The sequence below is a fragment of the Doryrhamphus excisus genome, linkage group LG5 (assembly GCF_037039965.1).
Source record: "Doryrhamphus excisus strain RoL-2023G ecotype Guam linkage group LG5, RoL_Dexc_Guam_v1.1, whole genome shotgun sequence".
Lineage (NCBI taxonomy): Eukaryota > Metazoa > Chordata > Actinopteri > Syngnathiformes > Syngnathidae > Doryrhamphus > Doryrhamphus excisus.
In genome coordinates, this window is record NC_136361.1 from 10,672,315 (window position 1) to 10,687,545 (window position 15,231).

At 40.1% G+C, this 15,231-nt stretch overlaps 1 protein-coding gene across 1 annotated transcript in view; it reads right to left on the reverse strand.

Moving 5' to 3' along the window:
- Positions 1 to 15,231, reverse strand: part of LOC131105184 (aldehyde dehydrogenase, mitochondrial-like) — a 40,105-nt gene that overhangs the window by 10,256 nt on the left and 14,618 nt on the right. The window contains exons 3-9 of the mRNA XM_078790681.1: positions 14,865 to 15,005; positions 9,647 to 9,726; positions 9,369 to 9,480; positions 7,465 to 7,593; positions 6,350 to 6,463; positions 3,994 to 4,096; positions 814 to 998 (exon numbers count right to left, since the gene is read on the reverse strand). Of these exons, the coding sequence (XP_078646807.1) occupies positions 814 to 998; positions 3,994 to 4,096; positions 6,350 to 6,463; positions 7,465 to 7,593; positions 9,369 to 9,480; positions 9,647 to 9,726; positions 14,865 to 15,005 (864 nt within the window). The remainder of the gene's footprint in view (positions 1 to 813; positions 999 to 3,993; positions 4,097 to 6,349; positions 6,464 to 7,464; positions 7,594 to 9,368; positions 9,481 to 9,646; positions 9,727 to 14,864; positions 15,006 to 15,231) is intronic.

Sequence of the window (15,231 nt, forward strand, 5' to 3'; positions counted from 1 at the left end):
ACTTACTGCTGACAATGCGAACCAAGCTCCGGCCCCGTTTGTAAAGGGACCGGATGGTAGGTACTAGCGCACCACCAATACATTACTTCCGGAGAACCCCCCAAAGGGCACTGAAAGGGACACGGTCGAATGCCTTTTCCAAGTCCACAAAGCACATGTAGACCGGTTGGGCAAACTCCCATGCACCCTCCAGAGCACCCTCTAGAGCTGGTCCAGTGTTCCGCAACCGGGATGAAAACCAGGACCTCATGTAGCAAAGGTTCGACCAACGGGCGTACCCTTCTCTCCAGCACCCTGGAATAGACTTCCCCAGGGAGACAAAGGAGTGTGATCCCCCAATAGTTGGAACACACCTTCCGGTCGCCCTTCTTTGAGAGGGGGACCACCAACCCGGTCTGATAATCCACAGGTATGTTCTCGACGTGGGCACTGCTTCCCTTTTCTTAGGCGCCGGACGGTTTGCCATAACCTCTTCAAAGCTGACCAAAAGTCGTGCTCCAACCACCGCCAAAGCGGCTTAGCCTGACGGTGCCTGTCAGCTGCTTCAGGAGTCCCACAAGCCATCCATGCTCCTTAGGACTCCTTCTTCAGCTTGACCGTGGCCCTGACCTCTGATGTCCACCATCACATTCGGGGCCTGCCGCGTACTTGCACCGACCATCCTGCAGCTGCAGATGCGATCAGCTGCCTCAACAATGGAGGCACAGAAAATGTATATGTGTATTAAAAAAAAGAAACAAAACAACAGCCCTGGGGCCGCACTTTGGACCCCCCGATCAATTCCAGTATATAGCGTAGCGTTGCGAGTGTTACCTGGGGTCCCTGCTCTGTCTTTAAGTCGAAGGGGTTTCCCACCACTCGTCTCTTGGCTCTCTCAGCGCTGCGTTCCACAAACTCCTCGTAGATGTCGGCTTGGACGTACGTGCGAGAGCCGGCACAGCAACACTGACCTTGGTTGAAAAACAGAGCGAAGTGGGCCTGCTCCACCGCATCCTCCACTGGACATGGAACACACAAAAAACAGAATAAACAAACACTTCATGACAAGTGTTTCTCAACGTGCCAAAAAGTACTGTTGCATCACAAGGAACGCTCATCTATCTGCTGATGATCAGGCTCATAAATGGCCCTTGTTCGGATGACAGTGCAATGAGAGTTGACATTTTGGAATATGATGAGGAGTGTACAGGGCTCGACATTAAAAACAAAAATGACTTGCCCATGGGGAATCCTTAAGGTGACAACTACTTGCCCGAACTTGCCCCATGTAAAATGAAAAAAAATGCCATAATGATATCATATATCAATATATGAAGAGCTTGCAACCAAAAGGCGCTAAATCCAATTTTCACTAAGTTGCATGTTTTTCATGAGTTTAATAGACCTCTGTCATGTGTATCCAAATCACATATTTTGGTCTTGAAATCATTTTTAAAAATATGAAAAAAAGTGATATGAAATTTATGCTTTCAACCAAAAATCCCTTTCTTTATTCTTTATTCTGATTGGCCCAAGTTTCCCATCTATTGATAATCTGACCAATCAGAGAGAAGAATACAATTGGCACTGCACATACAGAAAGCCAGTATCAGTGTGCATCCTGTTTTGTTTGTGTACATTAAGTACACGTATGATAGTTACAGTATGTTATGCAATTCAGGAGAACACAAATTGTGTTTTTACAGTATTCTGTAACATGGAAGTTTTTTTTACGCCATAAAAGGCATGTCTCTACCTTGACACCTCCAACTTTCATGAGAAACATTATTTTACTTGTACTAAAAAACATACAATGTAAAGCAGAGGTAGGGAACCTATGGCTCGGGAGCCAGGTAGGGCTCTTTTGAGGACTGTATCTGGCTCTCAAGCATTTCTTACCACAATAAACATTTATTTTTCCTAACATTTTAAAGTAAACCATCACAGAAATGACTGTTAAAAATAATATTCAAAATCAACAACTTTCTTATGCATTTTAATTCTTCCATCTATATTCTGCTGCAATACGGCCAACCATATCTATCTTTCCTGAAACACCAAAACTTGATTATTACTGGGTAATGCTGTAGTCTACCTCGGTCATTGAGATGTCAAAAAAACATGTAAATGTAAACTTTCCTCCTTTAGTCAAATAGCTAAAGCTGCAGAACCAAGCCTTCTGACGAAGATGGCCAAAAGAATGAAATACGTCTACAGAGTACGGTGCAAAATTATGCAGCAGCAGAAGTTGTATTAATGGCAACAAGTATTTGATTTATTATTAGACACTGCGCTGCTCACAAAAGTGTGCTGGCCACACCCCATTGGCGTGGGGTAGTGTGCCTGGTCTACGTAATTAGAGCCCATTATCTAAAACTGTTGGTCTTACATAAAAATGCACACATTTTATTGCATTCAATGTTTAAAAAAATGTATATGGCTCTCACAGATACACATTTTAAAATATCTGGCCTTCATGGCTCTCTTCGCCAAAAAGGTTCCCGACCCCTGATGTAAAGAGTTTGTAATGAGATGATTTTTGTCACTGTCACCTTCATGGTGCAGTCAAATATGAGCACTGCTTTTAATAACATTTTTATTAATTTAATTAATAATTATTATTTTGTATTGTATGTTGAGAATGGCTTCTGTGTTGTAATTATTTTATTAGCATAGCACATTAAAGCACCTTACATTCTTTTACAACAATGCCATTGAAGAAGTTAAAGGTGACTTCAAATTTATTTCAGCCAAAAGGCGCTAAATCCGAAAAAAAATTTAATTAAAAAAATATATAAAATACATGGTGTGTGCAGGATTTTTATAGCATGCATTTTTATGACCTATATTGATAGCTCTTTCATTTGCAATATAGACTTGATGACCAAATAGATTGATATGTGCGTAGTTAAAAATCATTGATTTTCTCGCAATCAGTCAAAATAGATTAAGCGCCTTTTGGTTGCAAGCTCTTCATATGCTGATAATTAATCAGATAATAGTATTGATGCATTGTATTTGGAGGAATGTCTGAAACGTATGTTAACATGGCATGCCATACTACCTTACACATGGTAGTCGTAGTAAGCAGTGATATTTATAAGTTGTGCACCACAATGAAACATTATTGAATAGACACATTTGTGTACTAGTAAAGTGTTTTGAATCCAGAAAAAAATGCTCAATGGTCAAACAATAATTTGTGAAGCAAAGGTGAGAAAAATCCACAGAGAAATGGAAGCGCTAGATTTTGTAGCTTGTGGAAAATCAGCACTTGGTATTGGATCTAATGGGTGGTGTTTCATTGTGACCACTTCAAATTGTCACAGCAATGTGATTCACTCACCTGTGCCATCATTTGATTTGCTGCCGCTAATGAAATACTTGTTTAGGAGGCACTGGTTCATCACTTTTTGCTGTTTTCCTTCACAAGTTGTTGAAGAATTAGACCATGTTGGCAGGGACGCCATGATAGATGTTTTCCTAGTCAAACCATCGCTGATTGGTTGATCGCCAACAAGAACGGGTGTGGGTAAAACGCGTTTCTGATTGGTCCATTTCAAGATTTGCAAGGATTGGTTTGCAAATTACCACCGGAATTACGCAGTCCGTGTTTTACCAACACCCAAAAAGAACCGCTTTTAAAAAAACTCTTGGCAGTATGGCATGCCAAAGTGCACTTGCCCGACGGGAATATCACTGATTGGATTTACTTGCCCCAATTTTGTGTTAACTTGCCCCGGGCCATCGGTACATCGTTATTGTCCAGCCCTGCTGTATGCAAAGCGTGAATAAGAACTTTGTCGCAGAGTACCATGTGGGATGTTGTTGCTAAAGTAGAATCCTATTTGAACCAGATCACCAGGCCCAGACCTGTCATTGTTTGCACTGTCAAGACATGTTTGCATGATGCGAAGCGTGGCAAAGGTAGCCCAACTGGTACGGATAGAATAGTTGTGACATCGAAGTGCAAGTAGTGAAGTAGATACAACTCCATCATTCATCCATACATACTGTTTGCATCAGACAGGATGATGTTGGGACTCTTTCCTCCAAGCTCCAGAGTGACCTTTTTTAGGTTGCTGTTGCCTGATGCCTGCTGGATGAGATGACCCACCTAAAAGGACACCAACAAGGCAACCGTGAGCAAAAGGGAGAAACTTACTTCCCACACGGCACATAGTGGAATTTCACCCAAAAATGAGGCTTTATTGTACTGGGTAGTGGTTCTTTTAGAGTTGGGACACTATGGAAAGATTCCATTCAGATAATGGACACTTCATACTCAACAAGCAAGATCAAAACTAGCAAACTGCTGTCAGTGCTGCATCACATGACAATTCCTGGGACAAGTTGCCGCTGGATTCAGGGACACTTGTAAATCATAGCAAACACACCCACGCATGCACATGCAGCCCAAAGTAGGTGATATTTAGGGAATGGGAATGGTTTTATTTCATTTGAACATGCATCAGATTACAATTGAGTGCATCCCATAATCAGTTCACAGTTACACATGTCGAAAAGGAGTAGGAAGAAGCAAAGATTATTAAATCCTACCCCTCCATCTACAATTTACAATCACTGTTACATTTGTTCACTTCCTGCTTTTCCATAATACAGTTTACAGGTTGTTGTATTTTTAATAATGTACCTCGTACTGAAGTACGAGGTGACATGAGCATCCAATGACATAATGTGTACCATAGTAAGTGTCAATATAGTGATATATATAGCACATCATGACTGGTTCAAGACTCTTCATCCTTGTACAAAAGCAAGCACTTGTTGCTCATACAACAATAAGCCAATGTTACACAAACCTATGGACAGATACTGCTCAATCGTGATTGTTCAACTCTCCCCTTCTATTTAGTATGAAATGAATATGCAGACTTAAACCACAAAAGTGAAGCTGAAGTCTATTCAAATTAATATGGATTGAAAGGGAATCAGAGTGAAAGGGAATCCAGAGTGGATTCCAACATCAGAGTGGAATAAAATATGCAGGACGACGACTTAAACACTAGTCAAATATCCTCTATTTGACAGAATTGTTCTGCTGTTTTTAACCCTTAGATGCACGAGTGACCGGACCCTAACTTTTCCATAAGTGAGACGCATACTAGAATCAATGCGTTTTTATACCAATTTTGCCATTTTGGTTAGGAATAATCACTTGTATGATATTCAGTATTATATTTAGGACCACACAAGAATGATTTCATCCAGCACCTGTAGGACCATTTCAGCTGTGTATCTAGCAGCCAAGGCATGGATGAGGAAACAAAAGAGCAATGGCCAACAATACATATAGTAATGTTAGCCAGCTAGTGTCAGCTAGTTATAAAGTAGGCTCATTTCTTGATAATACTAACAGTCATATAAGACACATACACAATATTATATGAAGATAATACTTGTTGTATTAGCACTTTATGTGTAAAAATAATCTTCCTGAGGGGTGACACTTTTGATATAGTCTGTGTGGTCTACAGTTAATTTATTCCTGACAGCCAAAATTGATAAGAATCAAAGGTTCCTATTGGATTCCATAGAAAATGCATGCGGCTCATTTTTGACCGACTGATGGAAGGTTGGGGTAGTAACACAAAAACTAAAATTTCTTAAAATGTATAAAAGGTAAGTTAAAAATATGAATGGAATGATATTAAAAACATGTTTTTTTAGGAATACCTGGAATATGAAATGATGAAAAATTTTCATTACAAAGATATTTCAAGAAAACAACCTGACCGGGTCATTTTTGACCCACTTATGGACGGTTGGGGTAGTAACACAAAAACTAAAATTTCTTAAAATTTATAAAAGGTCAGTAAAAAATGTGAATGGTATGATAGCAAAAACATGTTTTTTGAGGAATACCTGCAATATGAAATGATGAAAAATTTTCATTACAAAGATATTTCAAGAAAACAACCTGACCGGGTCATTTTTGACCCACTTATGCATCGAAGGGTTAAGGACCTTCTGCAAAAACACGAGTCAAAGATCCTCCAAATGACTCTCTTCAGTTTTAAAGGAGCTCACGCTTGTTCCGTTTGTGTCTTCTTCAGGACATTCCAAATGGTTGTAGTGGCCGTGAGAGATGAATGCTTCTGATTCATTTTGCTTTCATTGGTTTTCATGTTGTTTTCACCTCTGAAAGCAATCCACACAAGTAAAACCTATCCTACCCAATCTGAAAGTCAGCATAGACATTCAGTGCTACTGATTGACTGAACTGATGGACTGTTCCAATACGTCCTGAGGGTAATGTAGTATTGATAGTGTTGATATGATTTCAGCAAGTGTGGAAAGTCTTTGTTTGACAGAGAAGAAGTGGAAATGAAAGACAGCTGGTTCCTACCTCTGTGGATCCTGTGAAGGCCACTTTGTCAACGTCCATGTGTCTTGCAATGGCAGCTCCGGCTGATGGCCCCATGCCGGGCAAAATATTCACCACCCCTTCAGGGAAGCCCACCTTTAAAAAGAGTCAGCAGAGTTGTCTCAACCTCTAATGCTTAGAATAACATACACATACACTGATTTTTTTCAATTAGGGGGAGCGCTAGATGAGGGTCATTTGCATAACTGACCATGACACATGTAATTTAAGAGGAATGCTGTTGTAGGAGAGACAAAAAGTGAGCAAAAAAACACTGAAGGCAAATATGTTCAATTTATCAGCTACAAAAAACCTAGCTAACAGTGCTCTAAAAATAATTGTTTAGAATAGTATATAAAAGGGGCTGCACGGTGTGCGAGTGGTTAGCGCGCAGACCTCACAGCTAGGAGACCAGGGTTCAATGGCCACTCTCGGCCATCTCTGTGTCTTTATTAAATAACACACAGATTATCACAAAGCCATATTTATGGTTACTGGTTTCTCCATGTGTCATTGAAATGTCTACAAAAAGCACACATGACAAAGTCATTAAATGTAATGGACTCAGTATGTAAGAGGAATGTTGTACGAGAGACAAAAAGCGAGTAAAAAAAACATTGAAGGCAAATATGTTTAATGTATCAGCTACAAAAAAACCTAGCTAACAGTGCTCTAAAAATAATTGTTTAGAATAGTATATAAAAGGGGCTGCACGGTGGTTGAGTGGTTAGCGCGCAGACCTCACAGCTAGGAGACCAGGCTTCAATTCTACCCTCGGCCATCTCTGTGTGGAGTTTGCATGTTCTCCCCGTGCTTGCGCGGGTTTTCTCCGGGTACTCCGGTTTCCTCCCACATTCCAAAACCATGCTAGGTTAATTGGCCACTCCAAATTGTCCATAGGTATGAATGCAAGTGGGAATGGTTCAAGGTTCAAGAACAGTTCTACTCACATTTTCCACACATTTTCCACATAAGGGCTCCATATATTTTTCATGGTACAGTGTACCATGGGCCGCACTTTGGACCCCCCCCCGAGGTAAATCATTCAGAGCCTAAAACTGATGAGCGTATGTGTACATGTCTGACCATGGCCGTACCTCTTTGATCAGGTTGGCCACGTAGAGCGCGGTGAGCGGCGTCTGCTCAGCAACTTTCATCACCACCGTGTTACCCGTTGCAAGAGCAGGGCCAAGTTTCCACGCCTGCATCAAGAGAGGGAAGTTCCACTGAAAGGAGAAAAAAACACACATTACTGTATGATCTCTACAATGACACAACAAAAATTCTGAAAAGATTCTGGCTTAGCATTAAAGCAAAACCTCTGACGACAAAGCTTAAAAAGGAAACATGTTGAATTATATCGGTATGCACATAATAGCCATAATATAATATTTACTAAAAAATGTGTACTTTGGCAGAAATGTTAAAAGAGACTCCTTGGCTCAAAATACACTGCTAATAGATAGATATGACCTGAGAATAAATGAATGACAATATTCAGAGGCATAATATACAGATAGCTACATAGATACACGGAATCTATCTATCTATGTATATTAGCAGTAATAATGACGCTGCAGGCAGCAGTGGTGTTCAAGATCCCACTGTAAATGACGATGATGATGGCTGGGTTTGCTTGAGAGAAGAGGAAGTATCACAAGTGGATCAGACATATTGATGAGATGGGGATATGACACATTCTAAGCCTGGTGATTAATAATATATTGTGCATATTATATGCATAATATGCATAATATATTATGCATAATATGCATATATCAGTATAGTTACTCCAGACTCCATTCACTGCAATATCTGATCAACCTCCACATGCAATATTAAGGCTCTAAATGCAATACAGTAAAGTCTCGTTATATCGATATCGGTTATAACGAATTACTGCTTATTACGATACTATTTTCATTTCCGGGCAAATTTCAAAATAATAATTAGTAAATAATAAGTAAATAATTAGTTCCGTTAGTACGATACCCGGTTATTATGATAATCCGGTTACTACGATGCCCTTTTCATCTCCCGCCAGCCAATTTGGTCTGCTTATAGCGATACAAAAGCAGCTTAAATCAATCTTTGCTTAAGGATTTCAATACCAAAAAAGAACACGGCGAACGGCTGCTTCCAGTCAACTTTATTTTTCACACTTCCACCACCAGAGCGCAGCACACACACCGATTCCCGCACTTTTTTGGTATTGAAATCCTTAAGCAAAGATTGATTTAAGCTGCTCCACATTGTTCTATACTATAGAACAATGTCGAGTGCATTATTGCCCACTTTTAATGCAGTTCGGCGCAGGATCGGATATATCAACAGTCCGGTTATATCGATATTTTTACCGACTCCCGACAATATCGATATAACGACTCTTTACTGTATATTAAGTATGTTAAGTTCTATGTGAAGTATTTCTATATACCTCATATTAACTCACTCGTGTATAGACTGGTCATATATCTCATCTCGTTTCATATTATCTGCATACTGTATTTGTATATAACGCTGGCTAAAACTGTTGATTTTGTTAATACTTGGGTTGTTTATATTGTTTATTTTTCTATATTGTGTATTTTGTACTGCTTAACTGATTCTGTACTCTTGCTGCTGTGCAATGCAAATTTCCCCACTGAGGGACGACTAAAGGCATATCTTATCTTATATTTCATGTCTAGAGGGCTTGGAAGAATGCTAAAAAAAATTATTTAGAAGGTCGCAAAAAGGTTTTCTCTATGCTCTAATTACAATAGTGATTCCATTTTCAAATAATGACTCCTACTTTGTGGAAAATCGCTTATCACAGTCAGGTGTGGAACCAATTAACCGTCATAAACGAGGGACTACTGTACATACAAAATGTTTCACATCTTTGTGTTCAGCTCATGAAAAATGTGAGCAAAACAAAAGGGTTCTATTTTTGTAGTGTGTATGATAATATTGTTTGCTAATTGCCAATTTCAAACCACTAAAGCACGATTGTCCTCACCGGTATGATCTGTCCACAGACTCCAATGGGTTCATGTCTGGTGTAGCAGAAATAATCTCCATCAATGGGGATGGTCTTTCCTTCCCATTTGTCAGCCCATCCTGCGTAGTACCTGAGCAGAGCACCAATGCTTTCAACAAATTCAGATGGAAAATGTGAAATCACAATGTCAAAAGCAGAATTCTGTCTCTCTCTTAGCAGTGAGACGACACTAAGTATCCCCCAACAGGCAGCCAGAGCTAACATTTGAAAAGAAACCAGCATGTGTTTGTTGTTACCTGAAACATTTCACCACATTGGGCACATCCACTGTGTAGGCAACTGCATACGGCTTCCCATTGTCGAGAGTCTCCAGTTCCTATGGAAACATGACACACAGTCAACACATGACTTGTTCTTTTTATGAAATACAGAATCGGGGGTGGAGGCGTGGGGGGGGGGTTCCCTTATTTTACAGAAATGTCCCCATATTTTCGAATGCACATATTGACATCTGTAGGCACAGTGGCCCTGGTGTACCCCCTATGGCAGGGGTCTCAAACACGCGGCACACTAGTTTGAGGGCCCCGCCTTGATATGAAAGTTTAATGTTAGTGCGGCCCGGGCAAGTTTGATATGGATGCTGTATGGTATCATGTACCCAGAAATGATTGATTAATGTTCATGTTAAAGGTTAAATAACTGTTAATAGTTATCCTCCCTATCCGTGTGGAAGTGGTAAGTTTTTGGCTATTTAAGTTTAAAGGAAATAACTTGAAGGCTACCGTTTAGGTCGCTAGCTCTCTAGTTTGCGAGTTAGCATGTGTCTCAAGACCCTGCAGTTGCGCAATATGTTGTAAAAAAAAAAAAAAGAGTATAAATGTGACTATAGTCGTGTTTTGTCATGTCTACAGGGCTCTAATAATGCTTTGTTCATTTTAATCTGAAAAAAATAATTTGTCTACCCACCAACTATATGTGGTTTCTTAAGTTTTTCTTATTTGCCGTTTTATTGTTATTATTATATTTATTTATTACTGATTGATTGATTTTCTTTATTCTTGATTTGTTTATTTATTTTTCATATTATTTTGTGTAGAAAAATTAAAAGGAAGACATTTGAGAACAGTGGAATGTTTTATCAGAGCTTTAGTTATATTTAAGTTTATTCATTTTTCTTTTTAATAAATGCGTTTTTTGGGGTTTTTTTGGGGGAAAACCTGATGCGGCCCAGTCTCGCCCAGACCCTAGCTCCAGTGGCCCCCAAGTAAATTGAGTTTGAGACCCCTGCCCTATGGCAATTGTTGTACACCTGATGGTACACATACCCCACTTTGGACACCACTGATATACTACGTAGTGCTTTTCAAGGCCCCCAAATTACTTAAAAATGAAGTAAAGCCAGATTTCATTCACCCTTCAGTCAGGTGGTGGTATTCTACATCTGTAGGCACAGCTGCCCTGGCGTAGTCTCACAGAAATGTAGCTGCCAATTCGTGACTACGACCTCTGAAATACTTACTTCAATGCAATACCTTTATTTAATGTTTTCTGCTGGATTTTTGTATAGTCTGTGTGTCTCTGGTGGACTGTTCATGTCTTTGTCATGTGTGCTTTTTGTAGACATTTCAATGACACATGGAGAAACCAGTAACCATAAATATGGCTTTGTGATAATCAGTGTGGACTTTCAACTTGCCGTATATGTCATATGATTAATGATCCCCAATAACCTGCTTGTACAGCACCGTGCAAACATGTCCAATTACTTGTACAAATGAACCCGGGACGCTGCAGAGTAATAGTTTTATTATATGTTGTACTGTTCATTGCACAAGACTTCATTGATTTAATAAAGCCTTGATTTAAGACTTGATTTAACAAATCACAAAACAACTTTAGACCAGCTATGTTTTTCCAGCGAGCGGCACATAGTGAAAGCTGAAAGGATGCAAGAGCTACTTTCATATCTTGTAACGCAACACGTGTACTGTAGTTATGCTAAGATATAAGAAAAACCTTCAAGGAAAAAACGCATAGTATCATTTTTGCCCTTTCTTGTTTTCCCACATTTGTTTTTTTCCCCAATATTTAACTTTCTTTTGAAATAATCTTTTCACGATATTATGACTTCCTTCCCATATTATAATTTCTCCCCCAGAAATTACAACTTTTAAAAATTTTGTTTTGTAATATTATGCTGAGTATTTCACTTTTTTTTTCAGTTCATCAAACATGACAACACAACTGAATACAAAATGCGTTTTTAAAACTAAACTGAGATTAATTGAGATGTATCAGTGTTACAGAGCCATTTCTAAGGCTTTGGGACTCCAGCAACCCACAGTGAGAGGCATTATCCAGAAATGGTGAAAATGTGCAGCAGTGGTGAACCTTCCCAGGAGTGGCAGGCCAACCAAAATAACCCAGAGAGGTCACAAAAAACCCCACAACAACATCCAAAGAAGTGCAAGCCTCAATTACCACAGTTAAGGTCAGTATTCATGGCTGCACCATAACAAAGGCACTGGTCAACATGGCAGAGTTCCAACGACTGCTGAACAAAACGAACATTGAGCTTATCTCCATTTTGATTCAATCAATCAAAGCACAAGAAACCTTAGACCAGGGGTACTCAAACTTTCTCCAGCGAGGGCTGACAGCAGTTCATCCTGCTTGCTGCATAAAGTGTCTATTATCTGACTGGAATCTTTCCATGGTGTCCCAACCACTACCCCCTTCTTAAAAGTATTTGAAATACAAAAATACATATACCATCAATAAAGTGTCATTTTCGGGTGAATCTCCACTCACTGTGCCAGGTTTTCACCGCTGGGGCCGTGCAGGGATTAATTGGAACAGCAATATAAATGAAATCTTCAAGATGGAACTCTTAATGCATAAAGTAATCATTCAAACGGACTTATTTGTTGATATGATGCGCACAAAGCACAGAACCACTCAGTCTCCTTCCTGCTGCGGGCTCCTCACACCGTGAGGTGTTCATGCGCACTCGTTAGCGTTAGGCGGCAATTCATTCATTCATTTATTTTCTACCGCTTTTTCCCCATGTGGGTCGCAGGGGGTGCTGGAGCCTATCCCAGCAGTCTTTGGACGAGAGGCGGGGTACACCCTGGACTGGTGGCCAGCCAATCACAGGGCACATATAGACAAACAACCATTCACACTCACATTCATACCTATGGACAATTTGCGGTGGCCAATTAACCTAGCATGTTAATTTTGGAATGTGGGAGGAAACCGGAGTACCCGGAGAAAACCCATGCATGCACGGGGAGAACATGCAAACTCCACACAGAGATGGCAGAGGGTGGAATTGAACCCTGGTCCTCCTAGCTGTGAGGTCTGCGCTTTAGGCGGCAATTGTTTTTTGAATTTTTATTCATGTACCCCCTGTGGCAATTGGCGCACACCTGAGGGTACACATACCCCACTTTGAAAACCACTGATATAGTGCTTTTCAAGGCCACCAAAGTACTTTACAATGAAGTAAAGCCAGTTTTCATTCACCCTTCAGTCAGGTGGTGGTATTCTACATCTGTAGGCACAGCTGCCCTGGCGTAGTCTCACGGAAATGTAGCTGCCAATTCGTGACTACGACCTCTGAAATACTTACTTCAATGCAATACCTTTATTTAATGTTTTCTGCTGGATTTTTGTATAGTCTGTGTGTCTCTGGTGGACTGTTCATGTCTTTGTCATGTGTGCTTTTTGTAGACATTTCAATGACACATGGAGAAACCAGTAACCATAAATATGGCTTTGTGATAATCAGTGTGGACTTTCAACTTGCCGTATATGTCATATGATTAATGATCCCCAATAACCTGCTTGTACAGCACCGTGCAAACATGTCCAATTACTTGTACAAATGAACCCGGGACGCTGCAGAGTAATAGTTTTATTATATGTTGTACTGTTCATTGCACAAGACTTCATTGATTTAATAAAGCCTTGATTTAAGACTTGATTTAACAAATCACAAAACAACTTTTTTTGTTTTTCCAGCGAGCGGCACATAGTGAAAGCTGAAAGGATGCAAGAGCTACTTTCATATCTTGTAACGCAACACATGTACTGTAGTTATGCTAAGACATAAGAAAAACCTTCAAGGAAAAAACGCATAGTATCATTTTTGCCCTTTCTTGTTTTCCCACATTTGTTTTTTTCCCCAATATTTAACTTAATCTTTTCACGATATTATGACTTCATTCCCATATTATAATTTCTCCCCCAGAAATTACAACTTTTAAAAAACTTTGTTTTGTAATATTATGCTGAGTATTTCACTTTTTTTTTCAGTTCATCAAACATGACAACACAACTGAATACAAAATGCGTTTTTAAAACTCAACTTAACTGAGATTAATTGAGATGCATCAGTGTTACAGAGCCATTTCTAAGGCTTTGGGACTCCAGCAACCCACAGTGAGAGCCATTATCCAGAAATGGTGAAAACGTGCAACAGTGTTGAACTTTCCCAGGAGTGGCCGGCCAACCAAAATAACCCAGAGAGGTCACAAAAGACCCCACAACAACATCCAAAGAAGTGCAAGCCTCAATTGCCTCAGTTAAGGTCAATATTCATGGCTGCACCATAAGAAAGGCACTGGTCAAAAACAGCCTGCATGGCAGAGTTCCAACGACTGCTGAACAAAACGATCATTAGAGCTCATCTCCACTTTGCCAGAAAACATCTTGATGATCCCCAAGAGCTTTGGGAAAATACTGAGCAGACAAAGGAAGGCATGTGCAAGGCAAAATATGGTGGTGGTAGTGTGATGGTATGGGACTGTTTTGCTGCTTCAGGACCTGGAAGACTTGCTGTGACAAATGGAAGCATTAATCGTGAAGGACATCTGTTGGTGACCTCAAGCCGAAAGCAACTTGAGTTGTGCAGCAGGACAATGATCCCAAAACGCACCAGCAAGTCCACCCGAGTGGACCCAAGTAGAAGAGTGAGGTTACAGGGAGAAGAGATACAGAACGTGGAGAATTTTAAGTACTTGGGGTCAAAAGTTCAGAACAATGGAGCTTGTGAAAAGGAGGCGAAGAAGTGTGTGTGGGCAGGATGGAAGGGGTGGGGAAAAGTGTCAGGCGTGATGTGTGATAGAAGAGTTTCAGCTAAAATGAAAGTAAAGGTATATAAAACTGTGGTGAGACCAGCCATGTTGTTTGGTCGAGAGACAGTGTCTTTAATTTCCCTTCTCAGCTGCCGTAGCGTGCGCACTAGAGTTGTGATGGATCAACAAAGAAGATGGCTACCACCCGAAACTCATGCATGTCATGCAGTCTGTAATACACATTATACGGATATTGTTTAAGATAATGTCCTGTATACAAGGCTAATTATCATGAGTGCAGTTTCAGACGGTTTCTGTCTGAGTGGCAGTTTGGGACAACACGGATTGTCCCAAGACCACTGCCATAATGGATTCAGTGTGAGCACGGGGTCAGACAGAAGCAGTTATTGGTCAGCAGTGTGTCAGAACCCACCGCAAGGTAGCCAGCGTCTCTCTCAATAGCATCAGCCAAGCGGCTGAGAAGAAGGCCGCGATGGGAGGCGTCCATCCGTCTCCATGGCGAACCCAAACGGAACGCATCCTGTGCTGCTTTCACTGCTTTGTCAACGTCAACCTGCAAATAGACACATATAAAATATATGTAAATAAATATATATACAGAGTATATATATATATATATATATATATATATATATATATATATATATATATATATATATATAAATAAAACTAAAAATAGTGGCAGGAAAAATACAGAATTTCCAGGATTGCAAAGCATGTGTTTAAGCATCATTTTAATAGCGTTCTGAGGCTGTTATGACCATGGTAGGAAGTTGCAG